Below are 18,855 nucleotides of genomic sequence, written 5' to 3'. Positions count from 1 at the left end.
AATCGAGTCTTGCCACCAGGCACCCCTGGAGCCAGCAGTGGCACCAGGGTGAATGGCAGGGGGGATGGACTCACTTACAACCCAAAACTGGGGGTCAGAGATTGAGCCAACCCCACCATGTTTCCCACCATTGCTCCTAGGCACCCCCAGGCATGGCTCCTCTGCAAGAAAAGAGGGAACTAAGGAATGGCCAGGGAGAGAGAAAATTTCAGGAATTGGCGGGTTCCTTGTGAGGTCACTAAAGGATGGGTTGCCTAGGGATTAGTGGAGGCTTCAGTGCTGTCATAAGTCGTGGCTTAAGAGCAGCTCACTAAGGACCCTTTACCCAGCTTTCACCCACTCCCCCGATGACCGAGGCCTTGATGGAGAAGCCCTATGTCTCCCACACACAGCACCTGCCCAAGACAGCCTGGGACAAACTGGGCCGTGGGCACAAGATGATCCGAGCTGCAGGCATGGAGGAAACTGGGCAGGGGAAGGGAAATCAGACTGCGGATATGGGAGAAACAAGGTGTGGGAAGAACACAAGGAGGAAACCTACATGCATGAGCTGAGAGAACTGAAAACATCAGACTGCAGGTTGAGAGAAAGCAGGTGGCAGGACTGGAGACTGGGACAGGCTGTAAAAGGAACTGGGCTGCAGCCATAGCTGCGCCGTGGGCTCTGGGCCTCACAGAGGAAAGGATGTGGAGAAACTGGCTGCAGGTATGGAAGGCAACAGGTTGAGGGAATGGAAAGCAGGCTCAGAAGTCAGGCTGTGGGCATGAGAGGAAGTGAAGTGGAAGCAGAGAGGGAAAGGAACAGGGCTGTGGGGATGACAGGCATGATGATTCCAGTCAGGGTGTGGAGAGAATTATAGGAATTGAGGAATTCAACCCAGGCTGTGGCTCCGTGAGAATCTGAAAAACCACCTCAGGCCTCGACTGCCTCAAGCTCTGGTGTGCATGGTGCATGGTGCATGGGTGGCACGTGCATGGCTGACACAGGAGGGTTGAGGAGGGCTGGGGGCAGGCAAGGGGAGTTGCAGTCAATGTAATCATTGGTCCCCAAGGAGTTCATTTCTAATCAACCAGCTCATGTTTCCAGCATCTCTGAGGTCTGAGGTCACTAGCAGAGAAGGAAGTTCACCCTTTGATGCTCACAGACATCTCTGGAACCAAGATCTTTCTAGAATGTGCCTTTCTCAGGTGCCTTGGGGTCTTTAACAAAGGTTTCCTAGGACAAGGAAAGGGTTCACATATCAAATGCCAGGGATTGTCCCAAATATTCTGTCCTGTTGCTCCATAAACCAGCAAATACCAAAATTACCAGCACCTTGGTAGCCAAAACACACCTCCCTGGGGCTTCTGTCAGGCCGAGGCGCTGGCGGCCACTGGGGAGAGCACCACTCACCCTTGCACTCGGCAGCCCCTGGCTGCAGAGTCCTTGACTCCTCTGCTTCAAGGAATAAGAAGCTCAGGCTTTGATGCTAACAAATCTGGGTGTGAATCTATCTATCTACCACCTAGAGATGGCCTGAGGCACGTCACTCAAAACCTGTTTTCCACCTGTGGAATGGGGACAGGACCCTTCCTCCCAGGGCAGCATGAGATTACATGTCCCAGAATGTGAAGGGTTTGACAAACGTTGCATCTGTTCCCTCTTCCTAGCTCTCCTGTCTTCTCCCCTCGATGCCAAGGGATCAGCCATTGCTTTTCCAGGTGCCTCAGCCTCACTGTCCACACTGATGGGCTTGGTCTGCTCCAAGGGGCTACTGCCCTTAGAGGGAGGGGGCCAGGGAAATAACATCCCAGAACCAAGGGGGACTGACTGAAGAGGTGGACAGGCCCAGAAGTTAAGGATGCGATCATAGAAGGAGGTAAAGAAGAGGAGGCATTCCCCACAAGGCTCAGCAGGAGCCCAGGCTGCATTAATAGAGATATAATGTGCAAAGAATGGGAGGTGAGGGTCCTGCTCCATCTACTCTGCTTCCTCCATGGCAGCTAGGCCTGTCCGGATGTTCTCAGGAGATGAAGTGGCAGGAAGGGCTGGAGACACTGGTGGGGGTGGTGTGGGAGCTCAGGTTAGGCCCCTCGGCTGGGAACACATTTCTGCTGCCTGTCTCTGCAGGGCATCTATGTTCTGTGGCCCTCGAGGCACAGCTGGGACCCACAGAGGTGTCACAAGACATTCTCGCTGAATCTGGGCAAGAGCCTTCTGCCAGGCAGAAGTACCCCTTTAGGTCTAGGGCAGCCCTGTGGGAGGACTAGATGAGCTCTCCTCTCCCAGGGGTGTGCAAACAAGGGCTGGCAACTGGGCCAGGAGGTGGAAACTCCTACCATAGGTCACAAGCCTCTGTAGCCCCTCCCTGGTGTTTTAGGATCAGGACGGTAGCAAGGCCCTTCTGATAGCCCCGGAACCCTCTCTAGGGTTAAAAAGAGGGTGGCTCCAGAGCTGACAGGAGATGAGGACCAGTACTCTAATTCAAATCTAGGGGCCTCTGTTATTGGCTCCTCCGCCTCCACACTGAGTCGTCTGGAAAATTCTAGAGCATCACATTGATGGGGGACTCCTACTTTAGGAAGAGGACTCTGGGAGAGGTGTGGGAATGAGGGGCAGGAACCTAGGCCACAAGCCCAGGGTGGGGCCAGTGCTGATAGGCGAGGGGGCAGGGAACCATGCCTGGAGACGGCCAGGAGCTCTGGCTTGTCCTCATGCTCCCCCCAGGCTCACTCGGCCCCCAGGTGGTGTAAGGCAGCTGGCAGCTGGCCCACAGCTACTCACGGTCTCAGGGGCCCCGCTCCACGGCCTCTGGCTCTGTTTGATAGAGGATCAGGGTTACAGAAGAAGGAGGCCCAGGTCCAGAGCCAGGACGGTGTGTGTTGTGGTGCGTGGTGGGGTGTGGCATGTGTGTGCAAAAGATGTTGGGGGAAAGGTTGTCAGGATAGGGTCTGGCCTGGGAAGACACCCAGCATGTGGACAGGATGGGCCCACAGGGGACATGACCTGTGCAGCAACAAGACATGCCTAGGCCACAAGTTGGGCTGTCACCATGTAGCATGTGCCTGTGTATGTCATAACAAGGCACAGGCACAGGTCTGATATAATGGCATCCAGGTTCCAGGGCCTAGTGGGGCTATAGAACAGAGCAGAGTAGCCACCCAGGGCCACTGCTATATTGGCCCAAGACCCCTCAATAGAGACGCTCCCACTGGCAAACCCAAGGGAACACCTGTGCATGGGTGTCTGTGCACACTCTGGTGCAGGGCCCTTCGCAAGGCAGGACCCAGCAGGGCCACTCACCCGGATCTCCTTGTAGAGCCGCAGGCAGCTGCTGTTGAGGATGAAGTAGCGATCGTGGAAGCCACCTGAGGGCAGGCCCAGGCCCAGGAGGCTGCGGTCCTCGCGGAACTTCATCATGCCATGCTTGGTGTCACCCACATGGCTGGCTGGGGAAGGACTGGAGTGGGCATGGACTGCACAAACCTTCTACCCGTGGGTCCAGACACCCAGGGTAGGGTCCTGAGATGAAGGAAAGTGCCCCATCCTACCCCAGCCTCTGAAGAGGTCTGCCCGTCTGGTGCCCACTGCCTGAGCACCACACATCACACCGCCAGGTCCTGCCACCCACCCAGCTACACCCATCCAGGTACACCACCTACCCAGGTACAGCAGCATGGCCTCCATGGATTGGTACTTCTTCACCACCAGGTAGCTGTCTATGCCCAGCCCGTGCAGGATGGGCAGCACCTTCTCCGAAAAGTGCAGGGGGCGCTCTGGGGAGAGGGCACACCCATTGTCACCAGAGTCACGTGGCGTGACAGCACTGAGGGCTGGCACATGGACACACATCACTTTTGCCCATGCTGTTCCCCCTCACTGCCGCCTAGCACCACCGCAATCACCATGACCTCCTCCCACACCCGAGCTTCAGGCATGACACATCCTGCTGGCACCACAGCTGCTCGACCCAACGTGTCCAAACCAAAGTGGTGAGCTTTCCTATTGTCCTCGTGAGGAAACAGCCCCACCCCCCAGGCCGCCCAGCCAAAACCACCCCTCCTCCTTCTCAGCTTCCCTCCACAGACAAGTCTCCCTGCTTTTGTCCGGCTCCATTGCTGTCTCCTGGCCATGTTACCATCTTCTCCTCAGACTCATATTGTGGCCTTCGAAGTGGTCCCCTGCATGAGCTCTCACTCCCATCTCCCCCAGCTCTCTCCACCAGCAAGGAGAGAGCTTTTCAAACTCCCAGTCACTACCCTTCGCTGGCCTCGCACTGTCGTCAGGCCCTGAGTGGCCACCTCTCTCTGTATCACAGCCCACCAGTGCCACCACCCCTCACGGCCCTGAAGCTCACTGAAAGGGCGCTGTCTCTGGCCATCACAGGGCCTTTGCCCATGCTGTTCCCCCTCTTCACCAAGTAACCCCTTTTCTTCACATCCAAAGTCAGAGACCCTGTTATAAGTTCTGGTGGTGTGGTGGCCCTTTCCTGAACAGCAGCAACACAGCTGTAGTTGTACATTTACTGATATGCTCACAGGATTAATATCTCTGTTCCATACCAGACTAACCCGTAGGAGGTAGAGACTGTATGTTGGCCTAGAACTCCACAAATAACAGTAAAAATGAACAGAGATACCCTCACCGTCCACAGCCATCAAGATCACCCTTCACCCTAAAATGCCTTTATCACCCCCTCCTTCACTACCATAGCCTCTTCATAACACCAACACAACTATCCTTACCTACACCCCCACCCCACCCACCCCATGGTCATCACCACCCACTGTCCCCTTCACCACCAACAAGGTCACATGATCAACCCCATGATCAAATTCAGCACCTTTACCATTGCAAGCAACACTATTCTCATTGAGACCTGAGAGAACATCGTCTTAGCTAACACCATATACCCCTTTACTGTCCCTCCCATCAGCAGCACTATAACCGTGACCTCAACCCCACCAGCACCGTTACCACCATTACTGAGATCATAGGTGACAACAATCTGTCATCCCAAACCCCCTTCACCACCACTGTCCCCACACTTCAGGGTAAGGGAAGACACACTGGGGCTGCAGCCCAGACAAGGACACGCTGGCACCATATCCTGGTGGTCACCCACCTGTCTCCTCCCTCTCATTGACCTCAAAGCAGGTCCAATAGTCCTTCTCCCTGATGCTCACATTCCTGCGATCCAGAATCTCCAGGGTCAGCTCCTCAGCTGTCATGGATGCTGGGATCTGTGATGACCGAGAGGGGATCAGCCTCCCCTATCCCCTGCCCCACCACAACCTGGCTGTACGATCCAGCCCTCCCCTCTCAGGGCTCTCTGGAGGCCTAGGATGCAGGGGGGTGTCTCTGAGTCACCCTGATGAGCTGGGTGGGGAGGTAGGGAAGAGACAGGCCAAGCACCACCCAGATGCAGGTCCCAACCCGGGGCTCCCTTTGGGATAGAAGCCCTGCTCCCCCAGCCATCTGAGCCTGTGCCTGGCCCAGCCTGACTCTTCTGGTCGCTTGGCTTCTAGGTCCCGGGCCCCCACCTTGATATGCTGCTCAGCCTCTGCTTTCTTCTCCTCCAGGTACACAGTGCAGATGAAGTCACCGGCGTGCTGTAAGGAGACAGGGCTGGATGCCTGAGGTGTGGGTGCAGGTGGATGGCCTGGGCCCCCCACCCCAGGTCCTGTCCTTCACCTGTGTCCCACTGGCAGTGCCAGCCACACGCATCTTTACAATGGCGGTGATCTCTTCCCGCTGCTTCCTCAGCTCCTCCTCGTCCACCTGGGAAGGGGGCAGGGGCAGAGACAGATGGTCACTGCTGCACGGGAGGCTCAGCCCTGCCCTCCACCCCCACAGGCTAGGGACGCACACTGAACACCACCACATAGTGGTTGATGAGGTCTTCCACCACGTGGCCAGCCTTGTAGTCCTGCCCATCCGTCTGGAAGAGCGTGGGCCCAAACACGATGGCCAGGTTGTGTGTGTTCATCTGGTTCGTGTCGGAGAAGCACTGGACGCTGGACAGGGAAGGACGGAAGCTTTGAGTGAGGAGTCCGGCCCACCTCACCTTCCCAATTCCTGACAGGACTATGACTGGAGAGAGCCCAGGAAAGATCCTGGTCGGAGCAGAGCTAATTAAGGGGAAGTGGGGACAATCTTTTTGGCCATGTCTTGGGTCCTTGGGAAGAGTAGGGCTGGGAAGCTGGAGACCTGGTCAAGGTCTCTATTCTCCCAACTGCAGGAAGTTGGGAGACAAAGTGTCCAAGATTAGGGCACCTCATAAGTCAACACTCAGTTCCCAGGCCTACCTGGTTCCCAGGGGAGGGCAGTCAACAGGGCTGGGATAGAAGAATCTTCTCTACCTCATTCCCCCCGAGCCTTGCAATAGTAGTGCTCCTCACCAGTACAGATGGCTGATCAGGGCCTTCACTGTGGCCCGGTTGACTGGTGGCAGACGTGCCAGGAGCCCTCGGTACCTGGAGATCTTCTCCTCCTCATCCTCAATCTCTGGGTTGGGGAAGATAGATGAGGTCAGGACCCTCCCTGCCCCCTCCATCCGTAACCACCCCCCCTTCCCAACCCTCTGGCTGCTCTGCCTCTTACCCCAGGAAACAGTACTCCCTGCCCCCTCCAGGGCAAATCCTACCAGGCACTCAGGAGTTGCCAGCAACGTATAGAGTGACAATAGGAATGAGAAACAGGAGGGAGGGGGACTGGAGGCTGCCTGCTGGGGCACGTTTAGCCCAAGTGCATACTGGGGAGGGGCTGGAATCCTGAGACAGGAATGGACAAGTCAGCAGCACTGGCCTGGATCTCACTAGGCTCGGATGTAGAGCCCACCTGAAGCCTCCAGCCAGAACAGGCGCTGGGCTCGAGTGAAGAGCCCATCAGGCAGGTCTCGCAGGAAGCGTTTGAGCGCTGAGGAGACGTTGTCCACATGTTGCTCGCCCTCCTTGAGGCGCACAGAGCGAGCATCCTGCCGCAGGCTCTCCAGCAGCTGCTGTGTCTTCGAAGTCTGTCCACTCTTGCGGTAGATTCCCTCGGAGGTCAGGCCTGGAGAGGGGTGGGGCTGAGCTGGGGGTGGACAAAACTGAGGGCCTAAGGCATTGGTCATGGGGTGGGGCCTCCCAGCTACTTTCACGGGGACTCTGGGAAGGTGCGGCTTGGCCTCTGGGACAGGGCTCACCACACTGTGTGATGTAGTCCACGCAGCGGTACACTATCACTGGGATGTCCGAGTCTCCCAGCTGCTGCTCCGACAGTGTATCCCCCGAGCTGGCCGCTGCTTTCTGGATGGACCCCAGCCAGCCCGCAAAGTCCAGTCGCCGTTCTCCCTGGATATACAGTGTCCTGTATATTTCACAGGGACAGTCAGTCACTTGGGGTTTAACCCTGCCCCGCCCCTCCCAGGCTTCTCAGAGCCCCTCAGGGAGGCCAGGGCTCACCTCCTTCTCTCCACCAGCACCAACACCTGGTTCTCGCTGTCCCCTTGGACGGCTGTGGAGGAACCAGGAGAAGTGAGGCCTGGGCCTTGTTCATGGTCCCCAACTTGCTCCCTCCTGAGGCTCTCTGAACACACACACCCCCAGGACCCACCCGCCAGCATATGGGGTCACAGGGTAGCATTCAGACTTCCAGGGAGGGGCTGGGAGCCTGGGAGCCCAGGATCCGGTGCCCTGCAGGTTGGGGCCCCAGGGCTGGATCCACGCACAAAGCTCCTGCAGTTTCCGCAGTTGCAATGGCTCCTCGCAAGGCCCCTCTGGGAAGATGGCATGGAGCTCGGAGCCGGTGAGAGAGAACCAGCCCTCCTGGGCCCGCTGCAGGCTCAGGCCAGCTTTGTAGGGTAGGCGCCCAAGCCGCTCAAAATCCCGGGCCAGCAGATCCTCAGCCAGGGGAGGCACGAACGCCTGTTGGGGAAGACCAGAAACTGCTTCGGCCATCAGCACTACCTGCCCAGACACCTTGGCTTGTGGGTGCAGCCCACTGCCCACCCAGCTGCCTCCTCTGTCTTCCCCAGGGCAGAACCCAGCAGAGTGGATGAACTCAGGTGTATTACGCCCCATATCAAACCCATTCAGATGTGCCGTCCTCTGGAAAACCTCCCGACACCAGAGAAGGATGTCCTTCTCTGTGCCCCAGGGTGCCAAAGCTTCCCTGCCCTCTGCTGTGGCACTGATTATACTGTCATTGCTATCCGGACCCTATCTGTCTTCCCCATCAGCATGGAGCACCTGAAGAGCCAGGACCAAGACATTCATCTGGGTCCCCAGGGCTCTGAGGAATGACCATCAGGAGCCCATAGACGACTGAGCAATGACCAAGGGAATGATAAAAGTCACCGGCCCTCATAGCACGGGGACCCCAGAGGAGCCTGGCTGGAGTCCCCAGGGCAGAGCTCTCCTCTGCAGGCTCCCTGCCTCCTTCCTCCAGGACAAGGAGACCACGGGAGTCGGCACTGTCCATCCTAAGACGGCTCTGCCTGCCATTCATTATTACACATGTATTGAGCACCTATGGAGTACAAGGCCCACATAGTTGAGACAGGTTTCTCAACCACCCCCAGAGTGCTGCAGATTGTGCTAGGCCCTGGGCCTGAGAGCCTTCCCTGTGTCGGCTGCCCTCCATCCTGGGGGAGCTGGCATATATGGGATCCACCAGGAGGTCCCACCATACGCCCTGTAGGACTCCCTCCCACCCTCCGGCTAACCAGGCCCACCTTAGCAATGCACTTGACCCACTCACGAGCCAGGTCCGCACTCTCCAGTCCAAATAGATATAGTCGCTCTCCCTCCGTGTACACCTCAAAGGTGTGCTCAAAGCTGTAGATACACAGGCCAGGATTCAGCCCCCACCCCAGCCCAGCCCCCCATCACTGCTACTCTCTGCCCCACCCCATGACTGCCCTTGTGAGTGCCCTTCACCTGGCCCTCTAAGAGTTGGTGGGAAAGCCCAAGTTGGGGCCTCAGGGGACTGTGTGACTGAGGAGGTCCTGCCTCTCTCTGGGCTTCTTCCCAATGGGGTAATGGTGGGGGGTTAGATCTTATAGGAATAATAGTCTGTGATTCTGCCCAGGGGTGCTCACCCGTGGGTGTCAGGAGGGGACACTGCCAGGCACACAATCTCGCTGGCCCGAATCTCCCCGTTGGGGGTCACTGCCCGCTCGTTCTCATAGTAGCTCAGGACCCCATCACTAAGGACACACCAGCGTCGGCTGAACTCTGGGGAGAAATTGGTCAGGGGAACCATGAGAGAGGCACCCACCCTCACCTAAAAACCACCTCTGCATCCTCTCTGGGCTCCCACACCTACCTGGTCCATGTCCTCTTCATTCTAACTCACAAGCTTCCCCCAATCCCACCCTCCTCTCTGCAGCCCTGTGACCCAGCCCAGCCCAGCCCAGCCTCTCCCCAGGACCACTGCAGTGGCCTCTTCACTGCTCTTCCAGCCTCGCTTCTTCCAAGAGTCAAAAGTGATCTAGCCCTGGCCAGTGTGCTCAGTGGTTAGAGTGCTGCCCTGCACACCAAAGGGTCTTGGGTTCAATTCCTAGTCAAGGGCATGTACCTGGGTTGCAGGTTCAATCCCCAGCCCTAGTTGAGGCGCATGTGGGAGGCAACCAATTGATGTGTCTCTCACATCAATGACTCCCTTTCTCTCTCCCCAACCTCCTTCTTCCACTGTCTAAAAATCAATGGAAAAAATATCCTTGGGTGAAGATTAATTTAAAAAAAAGTGCTCTAGCAAAACCAGATTCTGTGCTTCCTCAGCTCAAAACTCTTCCATTACCCATCCCACCCCCTTGTCCTCAGAACAAAGTCTGTGGCCCTCGGCCTGGTATTCAAGGCCCTGCTGGGTCTGCCTGTTCCCACCGCTCCAGCCCCCTTTCTGGGCACATACCCCACCTCCCTTCTTTTCTCATCCTGTTCCCTCTCTGCACCCATCATCCTTCAAAGCCAGTTCAAATGTCATAAGAAGCCTCCCATGTGCCCCTCCCTCTCCTGCACCCACCTTCCTTTGCCAGCAGCACCCATTACTCTATACTCTGCCTCCTCTTATAATTGCTCCAAGGACTCTGACAAGATTCCATAAAGGAACAGAAATAGGAATCTGGGCCAGGAAAGGTAGGAGGAAGAACAGAATGTCAAGGTCATTCAGACTCATGAAGCATTGAACTTTACACTGGCTCGGGGCTTCCTGGAATCCAGGACAAAAAAGGATGACTCGGGCAGCTACATAAATGACACCATCAGGCAGAGAGAGGTAGACTGGACAGTGCCTCAGGGAGAGCGAGGTGATGTGCAGCACAGAGCTCCAAAGAAATCTCTCTGGGAGTTGGAGGGCCTCAACAGGGGATGCTGAGGGATGCGGTGAGCAACGGTCTTGACAGTGTTCCCACCGTGGACTCTGTCTCTCATCCTACCTACAAGAGCATGGCACTGCCCTCTGACGGTGATGTGTCCCAGAACTGCCTCCCAAGGCTGAGCTCCCTCTAAGAGGACAAGCCTTGCCTCAGTCACCCTTCAGCCTGCAGACATTTGCCAAGTAAGTGCCCACTGGGTACAAGGCACTGTTCTAGGCTCAGGGCTACAGTGGTGACCAAGAGGAGCTTATGTTTCAGTGGGGCACAGAGAACCAATAAACAGACCTATAAACAGATTAATGTCAGATAAATGGTAGGAGAGTAGGATGAAAGCAGGGTAAATAGGGAGGGCTATCTTGGGTAAAATGGTTCAGGATGAAGTCTCTAAGGAGTGACATTTAAACAGAGACCGGAAGGAAGTGAGGGACTGACCATGCAGATACTTGGAGAAAAGCATTTGGGGCAGAGGGCTAGTGAGTGCAAAGGCCCTGGTGGGTGTGAGTATGCATGTCTGAGAACCAGCAAGGCCAGTAAGGCTGGAGTAGAGTGAGGAGAGGAGTGAGGTCAGGGAGGTAATGGAGCATGACATGGAGGTGCTCGTAGGGAGTGTAAGGACCGTGTATATACTCAGAGTTGGTGAGCAAATGGAAGACTGAGATAAGAGAGGGTCGGTGCTTTAAGCTTAGTTCTCAAACTTCCTAATATCCACCGACTCCAAATGCCAGATGCCCAGCACAGGGCCCATACCAGTAGGTGTTCAATAAAGGCTTCTTTAGTCCAAAGGAAACAGGCAGTGCTGGGCTCTACAGAGCTGTGCCCTACTGACATCCTGATCGTGCCATTTATTAAGCACCTACTGTGTACCAGAGACCACATCTGGGAAGCCCTCCTGGTTGACTCTGCCAGGGTGCACATGGCACCCTCATGGGCCCACCAACCTGTCCAGCACTGGCTTTTCTGGCCTTGCTGCCATGCCAGAATGGCACCTTCCCAGGCACCCACCTTCCCGGGCACGGCGGTCCTGCAGCAGCTTGGCAGCAGAAGCGGTCTTGTAGAGGAAGCCACTGTGGCTCACAGTTGGCAGGACAACAGAGTAGTGCTTTTCCAGGGGCTTCATCAAATCCAGCCGAGGTACCTCTTTGGGGAAGGGGGTGGGGGTGTAGAAAGGCTGGTCATACTTGCCATCCAAGGGGCAGCCCATCACCCACACCTGGGTTGGGCATCCAAGCTTGACTTTAAGTCACCAGGCCCGGATCCCTGACTAGCACCCTCAGGATCTCACTGCCACATCCAGGATTTTGCCCCAGCCGTTCTCCAATTCTCCCCCTCATGTGCAAATTCCACCCTGCTCCCAAGGCCCAGCTCCAGTACCAGGAAGTCTCCCTGACTCCCCAGCCCGGCCCACCCCACCCTCCCTGTTGCCTGTTGAGGCAAAGGGCCAGCACACTAGAATGAGGGGGGCCTTGGGCAAACTCGATAACAATTCCCAAAGGGAGGTTTATCCCTGATGAGGCAAAGCCTAAGGAAGCAGCCTGGCTGCTTCAGTCCCAAAGCCCGAGCCAGCTGGGTGGTCTCCTGTGTCTTCCTGGACACCTGGGCTCTCTCCAGCCCAGCGCACCCCACCCACCCGTGGCCCTGAGCCCGGAGCCTTGGCCGAGGAGCTCCACCCTCAGTCCTAGGATGTGGCCCCAGAGGCCAGCGCTGGGCCATGACCAGCAGCCCTCAACCCCACTGTCTCCTCCTCATCCACCCCAAGAGCAGAAGCCAAATGGAACCCAACCCGTCTGTGACAGAGACCCAGACAGAGCAGTGGACAGGGCTGCTATTGTAGGTCACCTGCACATGGAGAAATGCAATACCCCCCGCCCCCCCCACCCCCCCCACACACAGAAAAACCGACATAGCAAAACAGACATAGTCTGCACAAACCCCAAAGCCCTCAACACTCCCAGGTGCACAGAAACAGACCCACAGCAACTCAGAGACGCACAGATGCGGGCACACAGATGCAGTGCTGAAGGCCCACACTATAGGTCAGGGAGAGACCCACAAAGACACAAAGATGCAGAGACAGAGACACAAAGGGACACATGTATAAAGAAGAAGCCAGATGCACAGACAATGACATGCAAACCCAAACACACCCCAAAATCACACACACTGTTATATCAGGACCCTCAAGGAGCTGCAATTACAGCTGGAGTGGTATGTAATCAAACCTCACAAGGAGACACACAGCCCCCAGACCCCACTGGCATCCCTTCCAAAGGCCCAGACCCCAGCAGCAGGGAGGCTCCATCCCTCAAGGACTGCCCCACCAGTTGCTCACCTGTGGTCCGGTTGTTCCGAAGGAATTCCATCTGCAGTGTCTGCCCCGCCTGCTCGGCAAGAGCTAGGGGTGTGGGAGCCTCTGGGTCCCCTGAGAAGCAATTGACCCCAGCTCCACAGCCCAGGAGCGCCTGGGTCTCGGCCAGGTCTGTGGTAGTGACTGCGGCACACAAGGCCTGGGAGGGGCGAGGAGGGAGGAAAGGGTCAGTCCCAGCAGGAGTGTGGGGCCAGTGGGGAAAGAGTATGGGGGGAAGAGATAGGAAGGATGAGGAAGGAGGCACCCAGGTCTAGGGGGACCCATCCTCAAGTTGGAAGAGAGACGACGGAGGAAGAAACACAGAAGAGAGGAGGAAGAAGAGAAAAGCCCAGGGAGAGAGGGCGGTCAGGGGCTGCCCAGCAGAGACCAGGATCCCAGCACCCAGGGCTCACCCCTGCTGCAGCCCCAGGACCCTGTCAGCTGCCAAGCCTGCTCTCAGGAGGAGCTCAAGCTCCCTCTGCCTTGTGGAAGGGCAGAGGGGGTTGCTTTGTAGCTAATTCCTCCCACATTTGAATTCCTCACCGCCTGCCCATCCCTCCGGACCAATGGGAGTTGCCGCCCCTCCTAGCTGGCAAGTCAGACTGGGCTGGACTGGGGGCTGGACGCCTGGGTGCCTGGGAGGTTCAGGCCTGGCTCCCACTGGGCTTCTAGCTGGACTGAGCCTCTGGGGTGGGGCTTCTTGGGGGAGGGGCTGAAGGCCCACAAGAGGTCACAAGTGGCATCCCCCTGCCTTGAAGCAGGCTACCTCCCACTCAGGCAGAGCCAGCAGGACCCAGGGCTTGGCTCCTAGCCTGTCAGGGCCTGGGGCCCATACGGGGGCCTCATCTTGAGTGGGGTGTGGATGGGGGTGGTCAGAGCGACCAGCTGTTTTTCATGAGCCTGACAGGAAATAGCACCCCCATCAAGTTCACTCCTTTTGGCAGGATACAGAAGGAGCAGGACAGGGTGCGGGAGACAGAGGAATCGGCAGGGGAGGGAGGCAGACAGATGCTGGGATGTGGTCTTAGTCCAAGGGTCAGGCCTGGCTCCTCCCTTCTTTGCCTCAACTCTCCCTGTAGCTTAGGTACAGCCCATCTGCCCTCTGGGCCTTAGTTTCTCCATAGGCCAGCTCGTCACTCCGAGCTGGTGGAAAAGATGGGCTATGATGGTGAGAAATGTGTGGACAAGAAGAAAGGGGGTGGTCTCAAGGGGCCCTGACAGTGTAGGGAAAAGGGGTTGCTCTTAAGGGGCCCCAGAAGCCCAGTGACCTGACCTTGTCCAGCTCCTCCTGGTTGCCAAAGAGTGGATGGTAACGGCGGTACTTGCCCTCGAGGTATTTGGCCTCCAGGTGGCGCCGCCGGGCACTGGGGCTGCTGTGGGGCTGCAGGGCCTCACTGGGAGGCACGCTGGCTGCCCAGAAGCGGTTCCCGGCGCCATTGCCCAGCTGTAAGAAGAGCTACAGGTGTGGACAAGAGGTTAGAGACAGCCTATGACCAGGGGCCCCGTAACCTGCAAAATCTTGGTTTTGAGGTTGTCAGGCTTATGGCTGGGAGAGCCAGGCCACCCACCCACTCTCCCATCAGGGAAGCTGAGGGGCAGGCTGCTTGTTGGTGGCCTGGGGCGCTCCCTCACCAACCCTGGGCCTGAGCCCAACTCCTCAGCTCAGTGAAAGGACAAGAGGCAGACAGTCTGAAGGTAAACATCCCAGGCCTGGCTTCTGGTTGGGGGCCTTGCTACTTCCCCACCCAGTCCCACATCTGGAACTCTGCATTCCTGAGGCTATCACAGCTGGGGGAGGGCTGGCTAAGCTGACAGCCAATGGGGTGAACAGGGATTCTGGAACCATATCCTGTCCAATATTCTTCTAAGACATTCCCCAGGGGCTGGGTCTGCAGCTCCACCCCACATAGCTCCAGAATCCAGACACACCCCTGTTCCTGGGACAGAGCCCTACAATCACCACCTGGGCTCCTCCAGGGGAAGAGGGACAAGGGCAGATTCTGGAGGATTGCAGGGGTCTAGCATTCAGGACACTAGTTTTTCATTCTTTCACTGCTGATTCTCTGTTCCACTGCCATTTCCTGCCCACCTCCCCTGGCCTCTTTGTCAGGTCTTGTGTGGGGTGCTAGAATGCAGAAACAGTCCCTGCTGCTGCTGACTCACTTTGTGACTTTAGGCAAGTTGTTTTCTCTCCCTGGGCTTCTATCTCTGCATCTATAAACTGCAGACTCTAACCCTAACTCACAAGGGACGTGACACCCAAGTTGCTCTGGAGTCTGCAGCTGATCTGGGCTGTCAGTCCAGCCTTCTGTTGCAGGTTCTCCCCTGTAACTACCACAATCAGTACCTGGGAACCCCAAGTACACAGGCACAAATGTACATGTGAGTGTGTGCCCCTAAACATAGACCTCATATCCACCGGCACATGTGAGTAGAGGTGAAATGAAGTAAATAGTTTAGGTTTTGTAGGACACAAAGTGTCGGTTGTATAGTCTTTTTTTTTTTTTAACAACCCTTTAAAACTGTAATAACATTCTTAGCTCAGCTTGCTGCCTGCCAAAAATCAGCTTTTCCAAAATCCACACCCACTAGATGATCCCCAAAGGTCTCTTCTAGCTCTAGAGTGCTGGGGTCTGGGAGATGGAGGAGATGGGATTGGGAGACCCAGGCAGCAGCTAGATCCCCCAATACAGGTGAAAAGCAGGGGCCTCCCACCTCGATGAGTGTTTCTGTCCACACCTTCCTGTCCATCTTCAGGCTCCGTACCTTGGAGACGCCAGCACCCATGCCACGATGCTCCCCTGTAGACAGAGGGCCAGACTTGGGTCCTCTGGGCTGTTTCTTGCATAAAGCATTCACCTCCTTCCCTACTCCAACCCCCAGTGCTCATCCAGGGGCAGACTAGGAGAGGCCACAGGCAGGACCGAGGGGCTAGGCCTGCAGCTCCACCCCACACAGCTCCAGAATCCAGCTACAAACCACTGCTCCCTGCACCACAGAACTGAGTCCGCAGTCATCACCTGGGCTCCTGCAGCAGCCCCCCAGCTGGCTTCCTATGGCCAGTCTTGGCTCCCTGCAGGCCACTCTGAGCGATCTCCATCTCTTTAAAATGCAAAATCCGCCCTGACTGGTTTGGCTCAGTGGATAGAGCATCAGCCTGCAGACTGAGTGCTCATCCAGGGACAGACTGTCAAGGGCATGTACCTTCCAGGGGCTATGCCTGCAGCTCGGAGGTGTGCAGGAGGCAGCTGATCCAGCTACATACCACTGCTCCCTGCACCACAGAACTTAGTCCGCAGTCATCACCTGGGCTCCTGCAGCAGCCCCCCAGCTGGAATAAAATGCAAAATCCCTCCCTGCAAACCCCTCCAATGGTTCCCAGAATTAGTTCTAAATTCCTTACCTGCTTCTCCTCCAACCTCATCTCATGTTTCCCTCTATCCCACTCAGCCACATTTTCTTCCCTCTTCTAATCTTCCAGCCCCTTCCTGCCTCAGGGCATTTGCACTCACTGTTCTTTTTGCCTGGATTCTCTTCCCCCAACTCCCCAGGGCCTGTTCCTGACATTTAAATCTCAGCTGACATGGGGAGAGGGCTTACCACATATTTTCTGCCTAGCACTTCTGTTCGTTTGTGTATGTATTTTCGGTCTCTCCCCTCTAGAACGTAAGCTGCCTGAGAGCAGGAACCTTGATTGTCTGCTTTAGGGTCTAACCTCAGAGCCCAGGACAAAGTGGCACATAGTGAGCACTTCATAAATCTCTGTGGAGTGAAAGGGGAGGGGGAGTCGGGGCTGAACGGAATACAACCTTGCTCCCTACAGGACCCACAAAGGACCCGTGTAGAAGAGAGGGGGCTGGGGGCACTAGGAGTGCCTGGAACTGCCTGGCTCAGACCTGCTTCTGCACCCCAGGCACCTCAACCTCCATGAGCTGATGCTTTCCTAAGCTGGTCTCCAACCCAGTCGTTCCTTTTCTGCACCCAGATCTCGTAGCTCAAGGCCTCCTGGACGTCTGCCCTAGATGTTCCACAGGCTTCGGGGGTTTTCACTGAGCTCGGAAACTTTCCCAAACTGTTCCTCCCCCGGATCCCCACCTGGGCATGGCCAGCTTCGAAGGGGGCCAAGTCCCCAGCACCTGACACAGTGCCTGGCACATCACAGACCCTCAATAAATGCTGACTGAGTAGATGAATGAATCTTGAGTTCCAACCTCTTTCTTTCCCATCCTCCTCATCTAATCTGCATTGGAAATTTTACACCATAGATCCTAACCATCTCTGGAATGCTCTCCATCGCTTCCCCAGACCGGGCCTCCTCCTCCTCTCTCTCAGCTCCAGCAGCTGCCTCCTTACTAGTCTCCAGTGTCACTCCCTCTAACTCAGCTTCCCACCCTGCCAGAGTCTGTGGCACAAATCTGACCAAGTCCTCCCCTCTGCTGCCCTGCCCATCCCCCTCTGGATGAAACATCAGCTCCTCCCTCCACCTGGGCCCCTGCCAGCTGCTCCCTACATGGCCCTCCTTCCCACTCTTCTGAGGGGGCAGGGGGTGCTGGACCCCAAGAGGCCTGGGCTAAAAATGCACTCACTTACTTGCCAGAGGACCCCCAAACGAGCTATTTTCCCTGTCTATGCCTCAGTGCCCCACCCATGATGTGAGACTTGCAATCCCAGTGGGAGAGGCTTGGCACACAGGTGCACCTTAAACAATCTGACTGCTATCTTCACTCGTCCCTCCAGCCAGACAGACCACCTGCCACCAGACACATCAGCCCTGTCATGCCTTGGCCCAGTGCTCCACCCCAGACACACCTGCACAGCGCTTGCAGATGACGACACAGAGGTTGATGGAGGCCCAGTCAGGCTGGGCAGCCCCGCAGTCAGCACAGAATCTGTTGGGGGCCGCGGCCCAGATGCGCTCGGCCACCTCTGAGGTAGACAGGGCCTCGGCAATGGCTCCCTGCATGGCCTCCAGCCACTGCTCCTTCTCTAGTTCTGTTTCGGCTGAGAAGCTGGAGACATAGGAATGGGAGAAGAGAGGCTGATGGAAAGGGCTCAGAAGGATTTGGGGGCAGCATAAAGGGGCACAGCATGAAGTTGGAGGAGCAGGTGTTGAGAGCTCATAGTCAGAAGAGGGAGTCATCCTGGGTCGGTGAGGAAGACGGGTGTGACAAAGGCAAGGACAGTGAACCTGAGATGTATGAGGGCTGGCGGAGTCCCGAGGGGCTCTGTCCCACCCAGGGAGAAGGCTGCTGGGAAGAAATGATACCTGGCTAAGACCTGACAGATGACAAGGGCGTAGCCAGGTAAAGCGGTGGAAGGGTGTTCCCTCTAGACAGAGGGAACACCATGTGCAAAGGGGCAGGATGGCACATGGGAGATTCTAGGACCTGTGGGCAGGATGTGCAGACTGGCAGAGAGGAGGCTGGGAGACAGATAGGGACAGGCCTGTGCCAGGCAGAAGTCAAAATGCACCCAGAGGACAATGGAGAAGCAGTGGAGGGTTTCAGTGGGGGGGAGGGGGAGATGTCTTCCCCTCTGGCTCTTTCTTTCCCTTTTGTCCTGAAGTCGAGTGTTTACATTCACGATTTGGCTCCACCCGTAATCCACCGCCATGGCCCAAGAAGGTGTTGCTGCTGCAGATGTAACGGATTGCTAATGCTGCTTTATGAGAGGCGCTGAAGACCAGCCACCCTCATCCACGAAGGCCTAGCAGTGGAATCTGCGAAGCCACCAAGGCCTTAGCCAGGTGCTAAGCCCGTGTTCGTGTACTTGCATCCAACTGCATGAGCCTACGTATGTCAGGTTGGTGGACACCCTTGGTGCTGAACACCAGATCAACTGAATTAAGGCTGATGACAAGGAACTCGGTGAATGGGCAGGCCCTGTAACACTGACAGAGACGGAAAACTCCGGAAAGTGGGTGGTTGCAGTTGTGTGGTAATTAAGGATGATGGTAAGAATCTCAGGCCAAGGATGTCATCAAAAATTACCTCAAAGGCAAGAAATCCTATATAATAAAGAGGTTATATGCAAATTAACCCTCACACCCTCACAAGATGGCTGCCTAAGACCAGGCCAGCAGGGTGGGTTAGTTGAGGGACAACCAAACGACTGAACAGCAGGCTGCGTGGGGCGATCAGGCGGCGGGGGGGTTGAGAGGCCATGAGGGGTGACC

At 56.5% G+C, this 18,855-nt stretch overlaps 1 protein-coding gene and 1 pseudogene across 1 annotated transcript in view; one reads left to right on the top strand and one right to left on the bottom strand.

Annotated features, from left to right (window-relative positions):
- Positions 1-18,855, bottom strand: part of ARAP1 (ArfGAP with RhoGAP domain, ankyrin repeat and PH domain 1) — a 75,690-nt gene that overhangs the window by 3,642 nt on the left and 53,193 nt on the right. Inside the window, 19 exon segments of the mRNA XM_023758757.1 lie at positions 2,764-2,796; positions 3,283-3,428; positions 3,642-3,755; positions 5,105-5,222; positions 5,523-5,591; positions 5,674-5,760; positions 5,849-5,996; positions 6,381-6,486; positions 6,820-7,032; positions 7,166-7,329; positions 7,425-7,476; positions 7,691-7,886; positions 8,696-8,798; positions 9,062-9,197; positions 11,339-11,473; positions 12,666-12,840; positions 13,954-14,136; positions 15,396-15,481; positions 17,490-17,718. Of these exon segments, the coding sequence (XP_023614525.1) occupies positions 2,764-2,796; positions 3,283-3,428; positions 3,642-3,755; positions 5,105-5,222; positions 5,523-5,591; positions 5,674-5,760; positions 5,849-5,996; positions 6,381-6,486; positions 6,820-7,032; positions 7,166-7,329; positions 7,425-7,476; positions 7,691-7,886; positions 8,696-8,798; positions 9,062-9,197; positions 11,339-11,473; positions 12,666-12,840; positions 13,954-14,136; positions 15,396-15,481; positions 17,490-17,718 (2,493 nt within the window).
- The window catches only part of LOC102417620, a 949-nt pseudogene continuing 385 nt past the window's right edge, over positions 18,292-18,855 (top strand).

This window comes from Myotis lucifugus, unplaced genomic scaffold (genome assembly GCF_000147115.1).
Source record: "Myotis lucifugus unplaced genomic scaffold, Myoluc2.0 scaffold_138, whole genome shotgun sequence".
NCBI lineage: Eukaryota > Metazoa > Chordata > Mammalia > Chiroptera > Vespertilionidae > Myotis > Myotis lucifugus.
Note: the sequence above shows the minus strand (reverse complement) of the source record. Positions and strands in the feature narration are given on the sequence as shown.